Source organism: Eleginops maclovinus, chromosome 18 (assembly GCF_036324505.1).
Source record: "Eleginops maclovinus isolate JMC-PN-2008 ecotype Puerto Natales chromosome 18, JC_Emac_rtc_rv5, whole genome shotgun sequence".
Taxonomy (NCBI): Eukaryota; Metazoa; Chordata; class Actinopteri; order Perciformes; family Eleginopidae; genus Eleginops; species Eleginops maclovinus.
The window spans coordinates 26,175,985-26,200,582 of record NC_086366.1 but is presented as its reverse complement, the minus strand read 5'-3'; the positions used below and the strand labels follow the sequence as shown (position 1 = coordinate 26,200,582).

General features: G+C 40.6%; 1 protein-coding gene across 1 annotated transcript in view; it reads right to left on the bottom strand.

Moving 5' to 3' along the window:
- LOC134880518 (spectrin beta chain, non-erythrocytic 4-like) overlaps positions 1-20,467 on the bottom strand; it is an 81,953-nt gene extending 61,486 nt beyond the window's left edge. Inside the window, 14 exon segments of the mRNA XM_063907473.1 lie at positions 215-364; positions 1,285-1,421; positions 2,088-2,238; positions 2,511-2,813; positions 3,512-3,670; positions 5,978-6,095; positions 7,672-7,859; positions 8,910-9,022; positions 9,139-9,254; positions 9,384-9,464; positions 9,586-9,677; positions 18,789-18,962; positions 19,693-19,844; positions 20,323-20,467. Coding sequence (XP_063763543.1) covers positions 215-364; positions 1,285-1,421; positions 2,088-2,238; positions 2,511-2,813; positions 3,512-3,670; positions 5,978-6,095; positions 7,672-7,859; positions 8,910-9,022; positions 9,139-9,254; positions 9,384-9,464; positions 9,586-9,677; positions 18,789-18,962; positions 19,693-19,844; positions 20,323-20,467 — 2,079 coding nt within the window.
- Between the last annotated feature and the right edge of the window lie 4,131 nt (positions 20,468-24,598).

Below are 24,598 nucleotides of genomic sequence, written 5' to 3'. Positions count from 1 at the left end.
ATTTGGTTTTTTTGTGAGATGAAACGTGATTTATAAATGCATACATTCACTGAAGAACATCAAGTTCAGAACATAAAGCTACGGTTGGTATCACAGTTGCATGCACACACACACACACACACACACACACACACACACACACACACACACACACACACACACACACACACACACACACACACAAACACACACCCACACACACACAAACACAAACCTGCAGCAGCGAGCGGTGAGCCAGCAGTTCTCCAGCCAGCGTCTTGTGTTTCTGCAGCAGCTTCAGCACACTGCTCAGGTCCTTCCCGTAACCCTGAGCACTCAGGATGGAGCTCTTCTCCCTGATCCAGGCCTCCGACTCCTCCAGCTCCTGCAGCAGAACACACACACACACACACACACACACACACACACACACACACACACACACACACACACACACACACACACACACACACACACACAGACAAGTTAACATTTAAACAGAAACACTATTTAAGAATAACAATACTAACCACATTTAAAACAGATTAAGTTAAGGAAGAGTAATAGATGCAATCAATCAAAAAATGTAATGAAATAAAATTCAAAGAAATGGCAAACAAATGTGATACTGATAAGTGAAAACAGAAAAAAACATTTGACATCATGTAAAGGACAAAAGAGACAAGTCCATCCAGCACTGATTTCAGTCCCAGGAGACAGCAGGGGATCAGCCAGATGAAGTGATGTGACATAATTAGTGATTCAGTGTGATCCAATGAGTCTTTGGACAAAGAAATACGCTCTCCTCATTATACACTCATTACTTTCATAGTTCGTTCTCAAAGCTTGTTCACTAACATTAATATCGCGTCCATCATCTCTCGGTGTTATCACAGTCCGACGCAGATTTTTTTGGGAGACACAGATTATTATTGACTGCCAGAAGACAATATGATGCATGATATGTGAAAGCTGAAAAATCCTGCTGTGCATCGCCACTGAGTGTTTAAAATATGAGAGTCTGAGTTTATAAAGAACAGCTTAATTTGACTTAATTTATGTTTGTATCTGATTGGAATTTCTACCATCTTTCACAGCCTTCTAGAAAGTCACCTGTGATATTCATAACATTTTCCAAAGATTCAAAGGCTTTATTTGTCTGCACGATTGCTGCCGCGTAGTTTTGGCAATACAAATTCAATGTCTAAAGCTACAAAATAAAACATTCCTGAGTTTGTTATATCAAACTATTTAGTATATGATATATATGTACAGTATATGCCTCACCCCGGCGACCCCCCCTACCTGAAAGAAGGCCCACAGCTGTCTGGACTCTTCGAGCTCTTCACGTCTTTTAGCTGCCAGCTGTCTCAGCTCCTCAAGACAGGAAGAAACATGGTTGACACGGTTACAGATCACCTGTGGGTCACATGGTTGGTAACCTGGGAGACAAAATGAGGAAGTTAAGGACAATTGGAAAACATTTCTAAAAAACAAACAGCACTTCATTAGAGCTGGACTAACTTAAAAAAAATAAAGAACATACACAGAAGGCACAGAGCAGATCACCGTACACATATCAGGTTCAGAAAGTATTTTTCCATTTGTCTTGACTAAATAAGATGATTACTTGATCATTTATAACTCCTTTTTTATGAGGTTGGTCTGTTACAAATAACAACCACTGAGGAAGTTTAGAAAAAAATGTTGGCTCTCCTTAACAATTCAGATGACATTATACATTGTAAATTGAATTATATTGTATAGTGTAAATATTGTAGAGATAATGTTGTTGTTAATGTTACACCCTTTTATATGGCTGTTGTATCAAAATATCACATCTTATAACATCTGATAAATGGCGTTTTAAAAATGTGTTGTATAAGTATTCTGAAACCTGCAGTAAAGTGATTTGTTTAAACACACCTGAGATAATTCCTTCTAGTTATTCTCATTGAATCATTTAAAAACTCCATGTTTATGATGCCAGCCTCCATTACCAGCAATGCAAACACCTTCAACCTTTGTTCAGATTTCTGTTTCCATATGAAGCTTGAGGAAGATGAAAGGAAACGTTTCCCCAGCCCAATGTACAGTACACAGTGTACCCTCTATGGTGGTGAATTTGAGTGCAGCGGTGTTCAGAGTCTCCACCCTCTCTGCCTGGACTGTGATGTCGGCTTCTTGCAGGCTGTGTTTCTGCAGCAGGTCGTCCACCTCCAGAAGATGCTTCCCGAAGTCCTTGGACAGCAGCTGGATCTGCAAGAGAGGACAGAGGACGCATGTTATACAAACATTAAGGATGTCTTTGTTTTTTTAGCAGTTCCATTCTACTTATTTATTTTGACTTAATGTATGTACCACACTTTGTCCTTCTCCTTTCACTTTCTGTTTTTCTCCTGTCCCCTTTAAATATTTATCATTCAGACTTCGGAGCTCCTCTGTAACCTCGTCCACTATTTCCTTTCCTCTGTCTTTATTAAACTACTGAATCGATTCAGTCTAAAGTGTCTTCTCTCTCTCTAAGGTACCTGTGTGTCCTCCATCCAGTCGATCATATAGACCATGTCCTGAAAAGTCTTCTGCAGGGCCAGGTTCTTCTCCAGCCGGGTCCTCCTCCCAGCCACCAGCTCCTTCAGCAGGCTCCACTGTCCCAGGATGTTCTCCTTCCGTGCCAGGATACGCCGGATGTCGTAGTATCCTTCTGCCTCCATCTCTGCTCCAAGCTCCACCACCACGCCGATCCGCTCCTCGTATGAGGCTATGTCCGCCTCGATGGCCTCGTGTTTCTTCATTGCCGCCTCCACTGCTGGCAGGTCATAGCCAAAATTGTCCTGTGAAATGAAAGGAAAGGTGAGGGTGCAGCCGAGGCAAAGAGAGGGGGGAGACAGAGAGGAACGAGAAAGGGAGTTGCGCACAGTACTGTACAGGTTTCATTCATCATTATAATTCATAAGGATGGAATAAGGTCCTCTCGCAGACCAAGTTTGTGTTTTAACTGGTATAGAGCATGTAGTGGTGATGTATGACTTAAACCACGTTCAGGATTCATATATAATCTCAGGAAAGTCCAGATTCTTTTTAAAAGCTTTCCATTCCAAACAAACTGCTAGACAAAAGCTGTCTCCTACTGTAAACAAAGAAGGAATAATCAAAGGAACAGAGTAATGAAATAATCATAGACAAACAACACAGTAAAGTGTAAGTTGCAGACTTGTCCAGGACAGATTAGTTGTGATGTCATAAATCCTGCTTTTATGAGCAGGTCCTAAATTCACATTAAAGGTGAGCACAGGGAAACTTTGCCCCTATATTTTAACTAATTAAGTCTAAAAATGACTCCAATATTTATCTTCATGAATTATCATCTGCAATATTTGTCTTTGCATCTATGAAAATAGATTAAATGGTATGCATAAAACTTTAATTCTGACATCTAAAGGGAAATGGAACAGTACAGCCAAACATTTCTTTTCTTTGCAGTGAAAAGGTGGCAACATTTGTTTTTGTCTCAGCTGCGTGAAGCCCCTACCTGTGATACGAGCCTCTGGTTCTCGTTGAGCCAGGCTTGTCTCATGGTGGTTTTGTGGTCGAAGCACTGAGCCAGCAGCTCCAGCTTCTCCTGACGAATCAGCTCTTTACGCAGAGCCACGCCCCTCTCATGTTCCGCCTTCTCTAGCCTCTCCCAGGCCTGGGATATAGAACAAAACAAAAAAACATTAACAGTGGTTTAATAGAACAACAATGGGTAGTGGGAAATGTAACCGCTTAATTAGTAAGAGGATAAAAAGGAGAGTAGTGGTTTATCACATTTACAAGATTCCTATGCTATACTTACCAGGGATACAGACTAACTTTTTGGCTTAGGAGCACTGTGCTCCCAACCCCAAAAAAATGGGAGCACAAGCAAAACTCTTGGCCAAACCAAGCAATACTGCTATTAATCAATGTTAACAACCTGGAATAACATGTTTGAACAGATTATAAAAGAAAAAGCATCAACCTGCTGAGTTAAACGCCTAGGTGGAAAATAATTGTTAGGTATTTTAGATCAGGTTAGGTGGAAGGGGAAGTAGGACAAATCACACATTTGTTACAACCAACTTCTTTACTCCTCAGACTTGAATCTTGTACCTGCAGTCATGGCATCAACATTATGTGTAACTACAACACTGTCTTATTCTGAAAACTGTTTTACTTTGAAACTGTTTATTTTGTAACCGGATGTTGTTTTTAGCCTCAGATAGCATGTAGCTAATATTGTATTGTATATATGAGTAGAGGGAGAAGGACGCGTGGAGTTACAAAACACACCACCTCTACCTCTCACTCATTGATGCTGCAATGATATTATTGCGTGTTAAATAACTGATAAACCTCAGAAGGATTGCATAATAGAACATTGTAGGTGAGAGCTTCGTGACTACGCTAACAAGATGGCGACGGTGACGTCTGGGAGGACCCGCCCCCGAAGACGTCAGCCAATAGAAGTCCGAAAAACCCCATATGACGACAAGGGGCCAATAGGATCCAGCCCCCCCCCCCCCCCCCCCGCTACTAACCAATGAGAGGACGAGACCGGAGTTTGTCTTATTTTGAAGTTGTTTATTTTTATGACAGGAAAGGGATGGTTCTACAAAGGATGTTTGTATTGTGAAATCGATCTCTCTTTTGTTCCGGACCGGCAGACAGTAACTACTGATGAGCTCCACTCATTCAGCGGCCTGTGGACCTGTACCGGGCTATTGAGCCACAGCTGTGAAACTTTTGTAAAACCTACTGCTGCATTCCTTTTATTAAATACTCCTTTTAAAACTTATATGAGGAGCTTCACTTCGTTTCTTTTAAATCTACTCCTGGACTTCGAATAAAAGAACATTTCCTACACCAGGCATGGCTGCAGTAATGAAAAAATTATAACAACAGGCATGTTGAACTACTACCATAGTGACAGGTGGTCTTTGCTCATTCACAGAGCAGGATGAACCTAACATTAACAACAAGTACATGACACAAGTGTCATCTGTTCAAAAATAAATACTAACAAAACTATAACAGTTCAATACACTTACTAACAGCCACCATGAATCAACTTTTCTGTACATGTATGATTAAAATAAGAAAACAACAGTCAATCTACTGCAAGAAACTCATGATCAGTCACTGTGATGACGCGTGAAGCCAGGTCTACTTCTGGCCACACGCTAACTAACTGCTTGTTGCTTATCCTATCTGCTCCTTGATTCGTGAATCATGATCAGCTGACTCCAGGATGCATTACGTCATGGGAATATGGATCGGTGCGCTGCTAGCATGCTGTGCGCTGCCAGCGCTCGCGCTACTTCCGGGTCCTGCGTAAGCGGGCGAGTGACAGAGTAGTTTATTTGATCGCTTGTTTCTGCCGGGGGACTAGTTTTCGCACCTCAGTCAGCCAGCGGGGCGTGGCTCTTGTTTTTTTCAGCGCTCACGCCAGCCTGTGACTTGGTTCTGCTCTCAAGGCGCAGGCCTTCATTTTCGGTTATTTTTCATAGGCGCACCGTGCGACCGTGATTTCAAATCAAGTCGCACGGCCGTAATTCCGGTCGCATATGCGACCAGATCAGTCGCAGTCTGGAGCCCTGCTTACACAAAGTTTTGATCCAAACTGGTACATTTCTACCATCTAACTAGCATAATGTTGTTCAAACTCTTTGGACATGTGCAATGAAAGCTGCATTAAGGCAATAAAAACTCATCGTAAATGATGACAGAAACATAACTTTATTCAAAATCTAAATGTGCACAACTCTATAAATGCGTACATAATAATTCAAATGATATGTAAAGAATACATCACCTGTCATTACAACATTAATATCTTTTTTCACAAATATGAATTTGCGCTTGGCTCCGACAGTAAGGTTTTGAAGGTGCAGGTTTTTTTTCTCTCAAGACTGAATTATTTAGTAAAAGGTGATAAACTGTGTATAATATAAAAACTGCAGTGTGGATGTCTGACCTTGTTGATGTCTGAGATGAGCTTCCCTTCATGAGGTACATATGGTTTCTGGTTGTTGGCTCTGAGCTTGCTCTGGATGGTGAACAGGAGAACTTCTAGATTCCCCTTCTCCTGAAACCTGAGTGAGAAACAGACAAATGAAGTCAGTCAAATTCTTTGAAAACAATATTTTTCAAAGGTCTCATTTGTGTAGGACACGCTCAAAATAATCCCCACTTTGTTCTAGAAACCTCAGGCACAAAGTGGCTCAGGGTTTCAGAGCTTAAGGACACTAGCAGCGTGATCGCCTGCAGACAGGAGGTCTGAGGAGAGGACGATTCCTCAGCTCATCATTCATCTCTCTGGGGGAGTGTACTGTACCAACACCTGGCCATTCGTTACTGCTTTGATCCAATAAAGTGACATTTTCTGAACAAACAAGGAGCCGATCGATAAATAAAGACATTGTAACCTTTATGTACAATATGCAGAGAGAGGCTTTGGTCATTTTTTATGGGAGAAACTGATTAATCCTGAGTATAGAGTGGCGCAGGAACGAGTCTTAAAACCCGGAAGTGAGTTAGCATTTTACCACCTCCGGTTCCCTCGTCTCAGAGTCAGTGGGATTTCTCCATAGGATTTGCGAAAATAGATTGAAATAAGGTCTGTGGTTGACAAAAATTCAAGAGACAGATCACGTTACCTCACAAAACGATGGTTGTTGACAAGTGGCTGAATAGGACTACATAAATTGTCGAGGACGTTGTACGTCATTACCCCGAACACGTAAAGACTCCTGCTCAGTTTGTTAGCTCATCTTTGTAAAACGATATCAGACTGGTGATTGAAACAGCCACGACTACTACCAAAACTCAGTGTGGCTAAAAGGAAAAGCTTTGTTAAAATATGCAAGCGCGCGAAAGTCAAACAGGTTCATTTTCCTCAGATCCTATTATTTACAATATTCCAAAAGCCTATGGAGGAATCACATTGCTTTTTTGTCGAGGGAACCCACGTGCAGCTTACTTTCGGGTCGGCCTCAAAAAATACGTCATCCCTGAGGCACTCTGTCATCTAGGGCTAAGGGTAACAGTTATTTGCATTATTCATTCATCTATTTTTTTTTTAAACAATTCGATTGATTTGTCTTTTGCTGTCAGAAAACAAAGACAGTGCCCCATTGTGTTTTCCCAGAGTTTAAGGCAATTTCTGCAACTATCCCAAACCTTAAGGTATTCAGTTTAATTTCATATTCCCAGGCATTACCGAGATATATTGTTCATGAAAATGGGACGGATGTATGGACCTCTCGGATTATAATTCCTTCAGCCCATTGTAGTTCAAACAAATTCTAAAATCTAAATCATGGTTTTATATATTGTTGATTCTTTCCGTATTATGGATTCATATACTGTAGTTCTTATTCTTTTTAAAAAAAGATTAAGGAACAGATGCTGCAAATCACATTTACTCAGCTGGAAATCCATAAAGGTTGTAGTAGATACATTTTCCATGTATTAAATTATAGATTGACTCTCCACTTTCTTTAACTATGTTGCCAGAAGTCTTTACATGCAGTGTTTTAATGAACTTGTGCTTTTACTTATAGGGTATGCATGAATTCATACACACTATGTTTGCATATGCCATTTGATAAATGACACAAAAAAGGCATTAAATATCAAGATTCCATCTCAAAGATCCACACAACGTACTTGATGGGCTTCTCTATGGTGCAGTAGGTGGTGAAGGCCTGCAGCTGCTGCTGGACTCCGGTCAGAGAGTTGGCGAACTTCTGGTTGCTGATGACCGCAATGGTCTTCTCTATCCAGTCAAGCAGGTCTGACGCCAGAGCATCGTAGCGGTTCACGATGTTCTCTGCTTCAATACAGTTGTCTAGCACCTGAGTCAGACAGAGGGAGAAGGTAAGGAGCAGATTAAGAGAGCCAGAGCAGGAGAGGGATACAGTTAGAGAAAGAGACGTTTCTGTTTTTTATATTTCTCTATTTCTTGGGTTTTAGCTAGCAGTGACTGCAGGCCCTTCAACTTTCATAGATTGTCTGTTGGATGTTTAAAGGTTTTCAGTGTAGTACTTCCCAGGGATAGAAAGGTTTTTTTTAAGACAAGGATTTGCTTGTCATATTTCTTCTAGTTTATCTATTCTTTTGCTAAAAGATGTACATTTTGAATTAAATACATTAAAAGTACAGTAACCATAACGGTTAAGATTTTTTTTCATATTATCCAGAAAAGGGAACTCTGTGGATTTGACCTGCTTGTGACACAAGTGGAATAACAGTTGTTTGTGTTTTCCTAACTGTATAACTGACGCCAAGTGGATTTGGCTAAACTACATCCGATAGACCTGAGTAGTCCATGACACACAGCTAGTGTTATGGGTTTCTGTTGCTAGTTTCCACTTTTATTTTGAAATGTATTTTCCTACTAGTGTCTTGTGTAGTTTACTTCCTGTCTTTTGTTTCCCTCCTGTGCCAGATTGTCTTATTGTGTCCACCTGATGCCCCTGTGTCTTGTGATTATCCTTGTGTGTATTTGTCTTCCCTTGAGCTACTTGTGTGATCGTTGTTGATGTTACCTGCCTGGTCCTGTCTGTGATTCTGCTCCTGTTCCTTGTGTGCCCTGGTTAGTGTTTGGTAGTTTTTGTTTGTTTTGTGTTTTTTTTAAGTTACCCGGTCTGGTTCCCCTTTTGTATAAGCTTTTGAATAAAGCTCGCTTTTGGTTTAAACTCTGATACCCGCCTTCCCTGTCTTTGTACTGCGTTCGTGTCCTATTTACCCCGACCCTGACAGATACACCACATGGCAGTCACAATTTAAACAAAGGCTATTTTTTCCCAATTCTGTAAAGAAAGGATTGATGGTGAATATACAGATGTGTCCCATGCTACATTACTCATGTCTATGTGTGTATCTGCACATGTGTAATCTGTTACCTTGCCAACCCTCTTGCCCTCCACAATAAGAGCCTTCATTTTGGAGAAGTAGTGGTAGTAGGAGACCACATAGGTGATGATGGACTTTTCATCTGGGTTCTCTGTGTTCACATCTGCATCATAGAGTGGTATTTGAGAGAGAGAGCAGAGGGAGAGAAACATTGAGTGTTAATTATCTCAGTCAGTGGAAGGAAAACCCCTCTGTGCGCTATAAGCAGCTAGCTCTCACCCTCAGGATCCAGGAGTTTGGTGAGGCCCAGGTTATGCTCGGCGATGTTGAAGGCTTGCTGGAGGTTGTGGGTTGCATTGGACCGCGTCAGCTTGTGGAACTCTATCAGATCAGGTCTGCAGGCCACAAGGTCATGAAACTCAATTTGTCATGTTCCTATAACTTAAGTCACACCCATTCCACTCTCTATATTTCTGTTTATGAGATGAAAATAATATTCTATAGAGATGTGTTTGGAACACTACCTGTGTCTGTGTATGAGAGCGTTGAAGGCGAGGCCGTCTCTCCAGCAAGTGGTAAAGTTCTGGATGTTGACCTCAGGGTACCTGGAGCACGGAGAAATATTATTTCACATCTTTAAATGTAAACCAAAGAGCACCAAGATACTAATACTGGGTACATTACATAAATGATGATGAATTTGAGTATTTTTATTTCACTGCTCACCCTGCGGTCTTCATCTGGCACCAGAGCAGCAGGGCATCCTTGGCAGAGCGGGTTTCTCTGTTGTCCTCCGTCTCTATTTTGATCACCTGGATCTGAAAAAGGACACAGCAAAGCAACAGCTAAGCGTCTGTGAGCGAAACAACGGGGCACAGACTCTCCACATTGCAATGCTTTGTTCTTTTTTTTAGGAATATACAATATATATCCACATCTTAGGTTTTAATCATACACTGTACAGGGTGTTGTCTAAACCCAGTAACTGAGGTGCTGCGCCCTCTTACTGTGGGTGTGCGCCCTCAAACCAAAATGCAGATTCTCCCTGTACCACTTTATTTAAGTGATGCCAACAGGGGATGGATGTCCGGTGGGTCTGCCGGTGGACGAGTAGCAGGCAGCAGGTGTACACTGAAACTGAGATTTCTGAATTAAATCCTTTCTTTTACTCTCCTTTTTTCTGGAGAGGAAGTAAATAAACCGGAACTCTGGATTTATTTGTTCTTTGAGGTATGACTCAGCAGCTTTAAGACATGGAGGAACTATTATTTTCCGCTTCGTTCTAATGCATTATTTTGGCTGGAAAGTGGGCAGGGGCCATAATTTTGGCCAGAATTGACGTTAGCGCCCTCCTAAAAAAAAACCTGCTGTAGTCATCTACTTGTGCATCATTTGACAAATAGTTGTCACTTCCTTCATATCTACTGATAAGTACACTATACTGTGTTTGCCATTTCATTTGATTGTCAAATCCTTTGGTGTGAAATGTATGCACCATACGGTGACTTAAAAATTCTCACAATAAAGGGAACAAACGAGTACCTTCTGGAGCTAAACAATTTGAGAAAAAATGACATATGCGATAATTTTACTGATATTGCAGTTATAAATTCAAATGACCTTGGTGGGATTTTTTACCAAACAAACATGTTTTCCTAAATCTGTAGAATAGGTTAAGTATGCCGGGATGTCTCTGCAGATCTACAATGCTTTATACAAAATGAAATTTAACACATTTTTAGATTATGACAAATATTGTGCTATTGTGCGTCCTTCTGCTAAAACTCCCACAATGCATTGTGATGCATCTTACAGTCGTAAACCACTACACCTCTCAGTGGTGACTGTGGGACAAACCAGAGCCTACTACATAGGGACCAGTGAAGTTGTGAAAGCTGGAGGGATTTAGGACACCTTGTCTGACAAAGTTAGCTTAGTTACATATTAGCTACCGGTTGTTGTGCTCCATTTCTGCTTAAGATGATTTATATTCATGGCTATGACTTTGCACCTCAAATGATCATGAGAAGTGATCAGGCCAGTAATAGGGTAAAGAAAGCAACCATCTTTCAGATTTGGTTAACCATGAAAAAGTTTGTCACCCACTTAGGCCTGCCTATAAATGCTCTGATTGGCTAAGGGGCTTCAGCAAGCAAGGAAACAGCCATTAGAGACACACCAGCACAATTTAAATGACATGTAAAAAGTAAGATAGGGGTGCAAAATGAGACGTCTGTAACCGGTCGAGAGGGAAGGTCCGAGTAACACAGCCATTACGTAATTCCTAAAAACTCAAAGGAACATCAAGAGCTGAGGGATCCAGAGCCTGATGATAGGTGACAGTGACAGCCCTTCAACCAATGACATCACAGTGACATGATCCAAGCTAATTGGGGACATGACACCCTGGAATCAGCTGCTCCCTATGGTGTTAGGCACAACACTGCAGACACACTCAATCACACACAAACACAAAGCCTTCCATATAAAAAAAAAAACACATTCCACAAACTCAACTCTCCACACAAGCCGACACATGACACACATGAACACTACTCATAAATACAATTACTCACAAATAGAAACCAGAGGAGGTTTTGGATTCAAATCTGTCTCTGACTCTTTATCCGTAAAGAATATCAGAATATGATACCAGTACAAGATGTACTTTCAGCAGCAGAAACGTCATAATTCATATTTAAACAACATGTAATTAACGTATTAGTAATATCCTTGTAAATTAAATACTTGTACTATTTTTTAATGCATCACAAGAAGCTGTTCGTTAGTCATTAGTTTTCAACAAATAGAACAAATTCATCAATAATCCTACAAACAACTAATGGGTTATTAACTTTTGTAATTGTTGAAAATGTCCGCAGGAGAATAGATAAGGACAACAAAGAGAAAACTAGAAGGGTCTTCCGAGAGCGCAGACTCTTGTAATGTTAGGGGAAGTAAGAATGAATTTGTGCATCTGCCTCGCTACACCTTCCAGCATGTATCATGACAATAGGGGAGATAGTACTTCTGTAATAATGCATACAAACTGACAAACAAAGCGAAAACAAACATTTGAAGTCCTCAGTGGAGGTAACAAACCTGCTGTTTACCACAGGAAGTAGATTTGAGTGGACACTTTGGAATGAATGTGGTATAGCTCTACTACTCTTTCTTTGCTTTCAAATAAAAGTTGAAGAAAAGATAACATGACTGAAACGATTTGCCAGATAAACCCACAGGGAATCATCTCATCAATAATAAATACACAATCTAAATCTTAACTATGTTCCAAAATACATAATCCTGTGCGTTAAAATGAATCTATATATCTTGTCAAACATACGCTACATCAATGTGTCTCCACTCATTGTAAACACAGTGAGCTAGCAGTGTGTTAGTTAATCAGATGCACACACACGCACGCACGCACACACACACACACACACACACACACACACACACACACACACACTCACACATACACACACACACACACACACACACACACACCCACACACACAAGGACATTCAGCCAACCGTATTGAAGTCAGTGCAAATAATAACAGCGTGTTATTATTTGTGATCGGTCCTGTAAATCAGTAGGATTACCTCTTCCTCTGCCTGTCTATCAGTTCCCTTCTTTCCTCTATCCCTCTCTTTTTCTCCCTCCCTCCCTCTTTCTCTGTCTCCCTCTCTCTCTCTCTGCCTGTGTGCAGTTACTGCAGTGGGTCGGCCCTACCTGCTGACTGGACAAAGCAAACTCTCACTTTCCCCACAGAGGAAGGAAGGGGGAAAGATGAGGAGAGACAGCGTGCAGGAGGGCAATATAAATATTAGCCAATCGTTCTCTATCATGAGATTATTGTTCTTAGAGCTTGAATGACTTTATCGCCCTTGTGAACATGCGTTCAGATTTGGCATAAGCGTGTTGTATCATTGTTTTGGCCAATTGTGTATTTCCAACAATCCTAGGACTGGCTCAGCAGTAAACTACAAAACAACTGTTTATACGTTTGAAGCTGATGTTTATATGGTCTATAAAATGCTGTTTGAATTGTTATGTGTACTAAGAGCAGGAACCACTTAGAAAACACTGAATTGAATAGTGTTAAATGGAAATAAGAGGTGATAAACTAATATTCAGACAGAAGTAAGGTTCTCTAAGATCATGTATTACACAGCTTAATTAATCATTTTGATGAATTAATTTGGATATTTCAGAGGTTGTTAATACTTGCTAACATACCGTTGCTAAGGATAAGATGACTGTTGCTAAAATCATAGGACTATGGGCATCATATCAATCCACAGAGAGAAGTACGATCGGCTTAACGTCAACTGTGGACAACAAACATGAATATTCATTTTTATATTTTTGGAGAGCACAAAAGTTTGGATTCATGATGGCTAAACTGTCCCCAGTTAAGAAAAGAAAAAGAGAGCAAGAGGAAGGAAACGGGTCAAAAGACAGAAGACGAAGTCAGCCAGGAAGTAAACACTAACAGGACTGTTGGTACGCAGTGAAATGGACTTATTTATTTTGACAGAAGATCATTTTTAAGTCAATAAAACTATTTAAAATTAATATTGGGAGTCAAGTCATTGGTTTATTTAGTGTTTTGCAGTGTAATAAGCGTGATAATGTGCAACAAGGTTTAGCATCGGGCTCCATGATCACCCAGTTGGGGGTTCTTTTTCCATTAATGACCGCCTTGTTGCACATTTTGCCTGACTAAATGCTTATTCCATATAATTGTTACACTTTCTTCACATCAGTTGCATAGACAACTACAGTATGTTTCGACTGATTTGCATACGGTTCCATTGTTAGTTTAAGAAATCACCTAAATTAATCATCCATCATAATTGCTTTGTGTGCTCCGCAGCTCAGAGTTTGTCAATATTTAATTCATTCATAATCATTCACTGACCTTTTATCTGTTCAAACTTTAATTTCTGTTTTTCCACTTGCATAATAAGGCTCTCTGCCGAGTATTATTTGTAGTTTTTCTCAATTTGTCTGTTTAAATTATGGCAAATAAAGCATGTATGTGAAAGGCTGACATGATTATAAGCAGTAGGAATGGCAGTAGCCTAAAGGAGACAAATCATAAAGATACAATATTTCTTTTTAACTTTATTTTAACCTTTATTTATTAATAAAAACTTGACTGAGCACCCATCAATGACTGAAGGTCACAGTCAGGCCCCGTCCATTGCTTATTCACCACATCAATGCTTGTTGTTTCCCATCAACTAATCACACTTTGTCCCTATCCTCACATCTTCCATAATTACTCCCTCTCTTGTAACCACACACACACACACACACACACACACACACACACACACACACACACACACACACACACACACACACACACACACACACACACACACACACACACACACACACACACACACTCCTGCACAGCTCTTCTTTCTCAGCGCATGCAAAATTGAAGAGGCCATCGACTGGTGGCTGTTGGAGCAGGAGAGCGGGATCACAGCCAAGCTCACAGCTAATGAAGTCAGGGTACTGTAGCCCAGACCATACAACTGCTGATGGTAGGCTACACCACGGATGCATATGGACTGGATACAGCGTTGAAGGTGGGATCCCATTAATCCCTATGAAAGTTTCTCAGTGGCGCATGACCTCAAAATGGCCCATATTTGCAGTACAAAAATCTGTGCATTATCCGGGAATCTAGGCCACCAGAGCATCCACACTTGAGTTTTCCGTTAGCCCCGCCTCCAATCCGCTCCGTCTCAGCGTAGGGAAACTGACTGAACTTTTAAGATCTTATGATTTACAGACGTCTCTTTCCCTATGTTAGTCAACCGGAAAAAGGATTTCTGGCCCAGAGTGATGTCACATACTGATGCGGGATGTGTAGTACCAAGGTTAAGCCACTAGAAAAAAATGGCTTCATCGGCAGGCACACTTCCTGGGGGCTTGGACTTGAAACAACAACACAACAAGAAAAAACAGGCATGACTGGATTAACTTTCAAGCGTTCTATCAAGCCTGTTACTTCCTCGAGCATCGCTGTTAATATTTCTCAGTAGCATATTGCTCTTTCTACACAGTGAACTTATCTCAATTACTGTGATTCAGACTAAACCAAGAAACTTTACATTGATACAAAACTGTTTAGGGATTTGCAATGATAAAAAAAAAATACTGCAAAAGAAAAAAGCCACCAACTCGGATGTGTAAAATCACATGTTAATAATGCACATTAAAATCTTCCACAGTGACCATCAAACCACCTCTGTGTTACATCGACACAGAAGTAACACAGAACATTCATCTTCTGCCTCACAGGGTCACTCACATACTGAAACCTGAGTCTGCTAGCATCGCTATTTAATGTGCTTTGTGGTAGGTAGGCAGGCTGAGCATGACAATAGCAAGTCCCAGGAGACGGCTGTTGGGCGGCTGTGTGGCGTGAATGCTACAGAAGGCTCTGAATAATGCTAAAGCAGCATTTTGAGCAAAAGCCCCGCTGTAGCACTGAAGCGTAAGAAAGAAGAGCTGTGGGCTCCTGCTGTACTTACATGGCAAGAACTGATCCTGTATCACTGCTGCTCAGGCCCCGAGACCATATGTGTGTGAGGGTGTGTGGAAGTGTATGCATAATCAAGATGTGAGAGTATAGGTGTGTGTTTGACTAGATATGGAGTGTGTCCGTAAGAGAGCATGTGCAGTATGCAAAAGTATGTTTGTGTGTGTGTGTGTGTGTGTGTGTGTGCGTGTGTGCGTGCGTGCGTGCGTGCGTGCGTGCGTGCGTGCGTGCGTGCGTGCGTGCGTGCGTGCGTGCGTGCTTGCGTGCATGCGTGTGTGTGTCCTTGTCGAAGAGCAGACAGGAAGGCGGCCTCTGAGCCCTGAGTGACTTTCAGGCGTTATCCACCAAACAGTTCTGACACTGTCGCACACTGATGATGCAGCAGTTGTGACTGTGACGCACCCCCTCCCCCAAATAGAGTGGCTGGCAGCTCGTCCCAAATGAAGCCACTGCTTGTTACAGCATCCACATATTTCAGTAAGAAGCATGGGAACACGCACCAGCATCTTATTGCCTTTGCATACCACCCAAATTGAAATATTTTAAAGTCAGTCCAGCGTTGGGATTTGTATCTAGTGTATTGTTATTATATGAAACCCCCATGACATACCTGTGATGTCTAACCTCTTATTTTCATGTATTAACATTCTTTTTACACAGCTTAGTTGAATATTCGATTCTAATATCAATTTTCAGAGAAATAACTCAGTTTAATGTCAGCTCTAAAAAGTATATACAGTATATACTTATGTTTGGAAAGCACAACATTTTGGACTCATGGCGGCTAAACTATCCCCAGGAAATAAAATAAAAATAAAACAAAAACAAGAAAACAACGCAAGAGAAGGAAATAAGTAAGAAGACTCCGAAAACTCGAGGACAAATAAATGAAGAAGACAGACAGGAAGCAAACACTAAAGGGAACAGCAGAAGAAGACAGACAGGAAGCAAACACTAAAGGGAACAGCAGAAGAAGACAGACAGGAAGTAAAGACTAAAGGGAACAGCAGAAGAAGACAGACGGGAAGTAAACACTAAAGGGAACAGCAGAAGAAGACAGACAGGAAGTAAACACTAAAGGGAACAGCAGAAGAAGAAAGACGGGAAGTAAACACTAAAGGGAACAGCAGAAGAAGACAGAGAGGAAGTAAACACTAAAGGGAACAGCAGAAGAAGACAGACGGGAAGTAAACACTAAAGGGAACAGCAGAAGAAGACAGACAGGAAGTAAACACTAAAGGGAACAGCAGAAGAAGACAGACGGGAAGTAAACACTAAAGGGAACAGCAGAAGAAGACAGACAGGAAGTAAACACTAAAGGGAACAGCAGAAGAAGAAAGAGAGGAAGTAAACATTAAAGGGAACAGCAGAAGAAGACAGAGAGGAAGTAAACACTAAAGGGAACAGCAGAAGAAGAAAGAGAGGAAGTAAACACTAAAGGGAACAGCAGAAGAAGAAAGAGAGGAAGTAGACACTAAAGGGAACAGCAGAAGAAGAAAGAGAGGAAGTAAACACTAAAGGGAACAGCAGAAGAAGACGGACGGGAAGTAAACACTAAAGGGAACAGCAGAAGAAGAAAGAGAGGAAGTAAACACTAAAGGGAACAGCAGAAGAAGACGGACGGGAAGTAAACACTAAAGGGAACAGCAGAAGAAGAAAGAGAGGAAGTAAACACTAAAGGGAACAGCAGAAGAAGACGGACGGGAAGTAAACACTAAAGGGAACAGCAGAAGAAGACAGAGAGGAAGTAAACACTAAAGGGAACAGCAGAAGAAGACAGAGAGGAAGTAAACACTAAAGGGAACAAGGTATGGGCTCTGGCTGTGTTTAAAGACTGGTTAGTGGAAAATAAAACGTGACAGAATTGGGCAGTTACAGAAAACCTGCCATCACTATGTCAGCAGAGTAAAGCGGACAATTTTTCCAAACAGGAGATACATTTTCATGTTTACATTTTTAAATAAAAAATGTGAGTCAATTTGTTGGTTTATTTAGTAATTAGCTGTTTAATAGGCGGGATAATAATCCGAGAGCCAGTATTCTCGTCACCAGCTGCAGATTCATTCATTACACATTATCCGACAAAATGTCTTCTATATTACTGTATTCTTGTTTTAATGGATTTTTGTTAGAGTTCACATTCCAGGCCTGGATTCATATTGTCTTCATTTACACAACGGACTAAGCAAGGGATAATGAACAACCTTCACCTTCCAATAATAACCGCCCGCGCATAATAAAGAAATGACTTGACTCCTAATACTAATTGAAATAATTCTTTTAACTTGAAATTATTGTACTGGTTCCACTAATAAAAAACATATATGCATCAATCGCTGGAACTACGGCAACTGCAGTTTCTTTTAAACTAACAAGTCCTTTAACAATGCCAGAGAAAATACGGTGTTCCCGTTAGTGTTTACTTCCTGTCTGCCTTCTTCTGGTGATCTCTCTGACGTCCAGCGGTCCGTCTTTTACGTCTTTTCCTTTCTCTACCTTGATCCTCCATAGCAACAGTCATTATTTTGCTAAGCAGCAAACAACAGTCTTTATAACCTCTGAATTGTCCAAATTAACCAATCAGAATCGAGTATTCAACTAAGCCGTGTAATAACAGGAAACAATATAGCAGGTCATCAATCTTTAATTCTCCACACCCCATTAAAAGTATTAAACTTTTACAACAGTTACGGCTTAGATTTTTTAAGGCTTTCACACAAAGCTGACGACAGAATTCATCTGCGTCAGCTGATAGAACCATGAATTATGCATCACTTTCAACCGCTATCCACCCCCTCTCAAGGTCCGATTCACTATAGATATTGCACTAATGATTTTGCGGCACGAACAAGCCCATAAGGTTTTGCTGTAAACTGCAATTTTTTTGCAATTATCCATGAGGCAAAGAATAAATGTTTCCTTAACAAAAAATGTAGTAAGTAGAGGAATGGCAAAGAGAGGAAGATAAATTATGTAATATTTTTAACCTATGTGCTCCAGGTCCTGACTGACAAGGTGCAGAAGCATTCCTTAAAACGTCTGACAAGAAATTAAAATATGAATATAAAAAACAGTATGAGAGACCTATTTTACAACGATGAGCAGAAGGTCTGGACGTGACATTTCTAATACTTGTTCTTAAGTTACCTCCCACTGTCTGAAGATGGTTATAGTTTCACTGGTACTGCGTGTGGCTTTAACCAGATCATCATGAAATGGACTGTTGGAAATTGGATCATTTTTAGGCAGATTTATGATGATATTACCTCATCTCAGGGGCACTAAGATGTTATTTGCTGAGATCATTTATCATACAACAATGTTAACGATACACAGGTTTAAATGTGTGGATACCTGGAAGCGTAGGATGATGGTCCACATAAGGCCCAGGGTGAGTCGGTGATTTCCATCCACGATGTCATGGGAGCCCACATTTTCCAGGTGCACCCTCTGTTCTTTAAGGAACTGCAGGGCTTTGTCAACGTTCTCCAGGCAATGGATCCGCATTCGACCCCGTGTAGGCCTCGGCTAAGGGGGAATCAGAGGCATTATAAACAAAGATAACTTTCGCCATAACATGTGCAGCCATGAATTTACTTTAAATGTTCTGTAAAATAAGAGGACCAGTCCAGAGCAAGCTATGAACATTTCTCAAATGCAAAGGTAACACTGATCAACTTAAATAATCAAAAAGGATGTATAGAGCACCTTGAATTGGGTATGAGTGTTTAAAGAGGGGTTGTCTTAGATTCTTATTGATGTCTGAAGCAGACAGTTAATCTTTTTTTTTTTTTGATGGGGCCAGCAGCAAAAAGTATTTAAGCCACCTAAAAATACAAATTCAATCAGTTTAGGTGTACGCTATAATTAGACTTTTTCTCTGTTTTGACCATTCTGTCAGACAGCTCTTTCCAACGGAAAACTGAAGCTGTTATCTATGCTCTCTTCAAAACCACCAAACTTCAAACCATCCAAATAGAAAATATTTTAAAGATGACATATACTTAAATAGATTTTGTCAGTGAACCTTTCTTTTACTTGGCTTAAAATATGTTTGGCTGCTGCCCCTTTTCACAGTAATACATTAGCTTCCTTGACCTACTGCAGGTTACACACTGAGCACAGATAAGAGCCTCAAACGACCTGGCCTACAACAATCCAAACTATGACTTTAACATCTCATGTTCTATGATCAATTAAGAGAGGCTTTAAAATAGATGTTATAGATCTTATAATTTGCCATGAAGTGTGTTCCCACCAGCAGCTCTCCACTGAGGACCTCCAGCAGTCGGGTGAGCATGTATCCATCCCGCAGGTCGTTGTAGAGGTCAGCTATGCGACAGGACACTCTGGCCAGATGGGAGTTAACCCACTTGGTGAAAGTCTTCTTCTGCACCGCATCTCGTTCATCTGAGGGGAAACAAGAATCAGCTCTAGACAGACATTAGGAATATCTTATAGGTAAAACAAGGATAAAGTCCAATTCTACTTATCTTTGGAGGTGCTTTAAGTGATATACCTATTTAAAATATAAAATGTGTATTCTGTGTTTTTCACTATCTTAAGTGGATATAGGAAAAAAAGCAGGCCACATATTTAACACATCTGTTATGATTTGGATATGAATACTCACTTTACCAATAAAGTCTTAGTAATGTGTGATCCAAAAATGTGGTACTTAAATTCAGCAAAGAATCAACACCCTAGTGTGTGTGTGTGTGTGTGTGTGTGTGTGTGTGTGTGTGTGTGTGTGTGTGTGTGTGTGTGTGTGTGTGTGTGTGAGTGTGTGTGTGTGTGTGTGTGTGTGTGTGTGTGTGTGTGTGTGTGTGTGTGTGTGTGTGTGTGTGTGTGTGTGTGTTTGGATGTAGGGATGTGCGTGACCTCTGACCTGCCAGGGCCTTGATGCGGGAGCACTCGAACAGCTTGGAGCTGGTGCACTCCGTCTCCCAGAATCCCGAGCTGCTTGGGCGGTTGTTGTTGTTGAGCTGGCGCTGGGCTTCGGCGTTGTCCAGGTCTGGGGAGGCATTAGCCATCGCGCCCGACGCCCTGCAACACACAGGTTTAAATGTCTGTGTTAAAAACATTGACCTACAAAGATACTGGGGTTAGACCACAACAGTCCACATTTCCCCTTTAGTCAAAAGTTAAAAAAACAGCTTGTCAGCGTGATATTTCCATACCATGAAGGGTCTCATTGGTTGAAAGTTTGTCTGCTATAAATACTGATTTCAAGAATCTAATGGATGTTTTTATTTGAACTCTAATGATGCTTGCAAAGCCAAATCAAAATGTAGATAGTGTCCTTCACAGCTGTTACCATAAGTAAATTAATAAAAAATTGAAAAAAAACTAGTTTAAAAGTTAGTATTTGTTTCGACTTAAATAAAAAAACATTCCCGTTGTCAGCTTCTTAAATGTGAATATTTTATCTTTAAGTTTTGGACTGCTGCTCAGGAAAAGTAAGATATTTGCAGACTTCACCTTGGACTGGAAATGTTATTTTTTTAAACTATTTAATAGATCCAATAATTAACCATACAAAAAGCCCTAGTTATTAATATCAGTCCAAGTAGTGCTGCTTTTTCTCAATAGACAGCTTTGCCTACAGTGTGAAGTGCTGTTTCCCTTCACACTGAATTGTTTTGGAATGATCAGACTTTTTATTGGCTTACTCACACCAAGAACAGCAACATGCACATGTCTGTAAAAACACTCACACTCCTTACAGAAACACATACTTATACATGCAAATTACCATCAGAAAGTGGTGGGGTCACACATGTGATAATGAAACTCTACACACGTTTCATCCGACACATTTTAACCATGATGTCGCCACACAGGTTCACAGAAACACATTCAGGTTTACACACAGGGGGAATTAGCAACACTTTCACACAATTCACAAATACCATGGCTCACAAGAAAACAAAAACTACTCTGGAGTCCATAAATAAAATCCTTCCCGTTCATGAATGATGCAGCACCGCTCCCTGGCATCTGAGCATTTTACAAAAGAGAAGCTTAAAATAAAATCTCTCTGATGGTGGGAGTCAGGAAGTAAAAGTGATTTGGTTGATCTCTCCTGTCTGACAGCTGAAAATCAGAGGCTAAAAATAACTTCTGAACCTTTCCAAGAAATCACACAGCTCAGGGTGAGATGTAAGAATTTGTGTCAAAAAGATTTAGAGACTGTTCAGATTCGTATTAATTTCTGTTGCATTCCTTTTCAAAGCACTGACAATAACAGATATACATTCAATCTTAAAGGAAGAGCAATATGTTCCCGAGCAGCTAGCTCAGTCTTTACTTTAGGACTCCTAAATACTCCTAAAACTATCATCATGGTATTTGATGCCAGAAACAATATGCTAAACATGCCAATATTTCTTATTGATTTAGCAATCTATTAATATATTTTTTCTAGAATTTAAATGATTAAGTTCCTAGTAGTGTTGTGGCTCTGACTGTAAGAGGGAGCTGGTGCATCGCACACTTTACACTGAGGAAACAAAGATTCCGATGAGACAAACAAATCAGCAGACTTGGTGAACATATAAACCTCTTGTCTCATGCTGGAACCATCCGGCTCATACCAAATCTGAACAGTTTTTCCGGATGAGACTCTCTCAGTCCTAGGCAGATATTTTGCTGATTTTTCACAGACTCTGTCCAAGCGGAGCTATGTTTTGTGTGTGTAAGCATTTTACACTTCCTTCCAATATTTCCCTGAATCACACATTTATAATCATTGTTATTCATGGAAACAGCGGACTAAGAAAAGTGATGCAATAATAGTGACTAAAAACAGTGTATTTAGCTGTACACAGGCATGTTTGGGGACTACGTTTTTCTTTGGTACAAAGATGGTCCGCTTTGAAGTTTCCCAGGACATTTTGATACTTTTGTATACCACTGTGAAAGCTCATCAGTGTAGGAATCCAAAATGGCTATTATCTGACTCCTGGTGAATGCTACACAGTCACATTAGCAGCGTGTTCCTCCCCCACTTTCTTGTGTAACACACGTGATGGATGGAAAATACATGCACTGGTGTCTCCGGGTAAATAGCAGATGTGCCCACAAGACATTAAATGCCATTTGGTGCTGTTATCCAGTGCCGCTTGGGGGGGTGGTAATGTTTGCGTGCATGTTGTGGGCTAATTTGGCATGTTTACATTGATTCAAACATATGTTAAGATTATCTGCCAGATTTTGAATGAGGGTTCAAAGTGGAAGTCAGGTGTCTCTCTGTTGTTTTTTGCCTCGTCCTTTTTGCTTTACATCTCTTTGTGGTCCCCCCCCCACCCCAGTTCCAGCCACTCCCTACTGCAACATAAGCTGGCTGTTGTCACTAACCCTAAACCACTGGAAAAGAATGTAGCCGTATTGAGTAAATGTCAGAATGCCCTACAAGACAGAAAAACAAGGGGTAGTTGCGCACATGCACTTAGTCGTTCTCCCTGGAGAGAATAACAGAAAACTCTACAGTGCAGAGTATCTGGAGATGAAGCAGATACAGCACAGAGTCCAGCAGAAAACTACACCTTGGATAACATGGTCAACAGAATGAATGTAAAGGTGCTATTCTCACTTTGTTAATCAGAAAGGGGCCAAATATATCAGTTTGGCACGGAAACAAATAAACAATAATGTAATTAGAGGTGCAACTCTCAATTATTTTCTTAATTATTTTGTTCAAAAATTGTCCGAAACAGCAAAAAAACGAATTGAATATGTGTACATTCTGCTGCCTGTACAAACCTAGTATAATAAATTACATTTGACTGATGGACTTTAACTTGTGAATGAGTATTTTATATTTAGCATTGCTACCTAAATAACGAACCAATCGAGTGGCTTGCACTGGAATAACGGGAACAAATAACTGGAAAGGATGCACTGGTTGTGTATTTTTAAATATTTTAGTTTATCTGCTACATTTCCTCTTAAACATTACTGAAACCTTGTCTGCTATCTGCCTTGCAGCTGTCCTGGTGATATCTCATCATGTCTTGGTGTGTTTGGTCTCAGATGAGTGGCAGAGGATGGTGTGATCAGCGATGTTGCAAATGAGCTAGCCCCGGGTTTCACCTCTCGAAATCCCAATGCATTTTACACCCTTATCCTCCAGTGTGGCAATATCTTTCAGCAGCAGTTCCCTTCAGAGATAGAATGTCAACATTAAGGTTGGTTGCACACAGTCATTGCACACTGACTTATATATTCTAATCACACATTCTAGTGAAGGTTCAAATAGACAGAGAGAATGCAACTAAGACAATGTGAGAAACCTAGAGTGATTAAATAGATATCAGTAATGCTGCCTCAGCTGCCACCAGACTGTCCTATTACTGTATTTAAGAATAAACAACATAAGACACACAAGTGTTCTATGGTTGTAAGACTTAACGGTGAGATGATAAGAGAATGTCAAAAAGGTGTAGCAAGAACCATCAGTCGGTTAGAGGACAAACAACAGCAAGTCTATCAGTCAAACTGCTCCACTCTCATGTCAGTTAACATACAATGAGTGTGTATATATGTGCGTTTGTGTGTCTGAGTGTTCTATGTCGTCCTTGCCTTGATCCTCACCTAACCTCAAACACCTGGTGTCTTTCAATCAATCAGAGTCCCCCTTAATGTGAATGTGTGTGTGTGTGTGTGTGTGTGTGTGTGTGTGTGTGTGTGTGTGTCTGTTTGTGTGTGTGTGTGTATGTGTGTGTAATGTGTGTGTGTGTCTGTTTGTGTGTGTGTGTATGTATGTATGTATGTATGTGTGTGTGTGTGTGTGTGTGTGTGTGTGTGTGTGTGTGTTTGTCTGTTTGTGTGTGTGTGTGTGTGTGTGTGTGTGTGTGTGTGTGTGTGTGTGTGTGTGTGTGTGTGTGTGTGTGTGTGTGTGTGTGTGTGTGTGTGTGTGTCTGTTTGTGTGTCCAGTCAGGCCATTTTGGCTTCAATTGCCACTGAGCAAATTTCAAATGAATGAACGGTTCTCTTCATGCATCCATGCGCTGAACAAGTAACTATACCTTTATTTAGAAATCAAAGTCCCTACTCTCAGGATCTTGAATTGTGTGTTTGTCAGAAATTAATTTAATTGCCAGCTGATCATTAGATCGATCAATAGAAAAGTGAGAAGCCAAGCAGGCTCCTCACAATTGTCA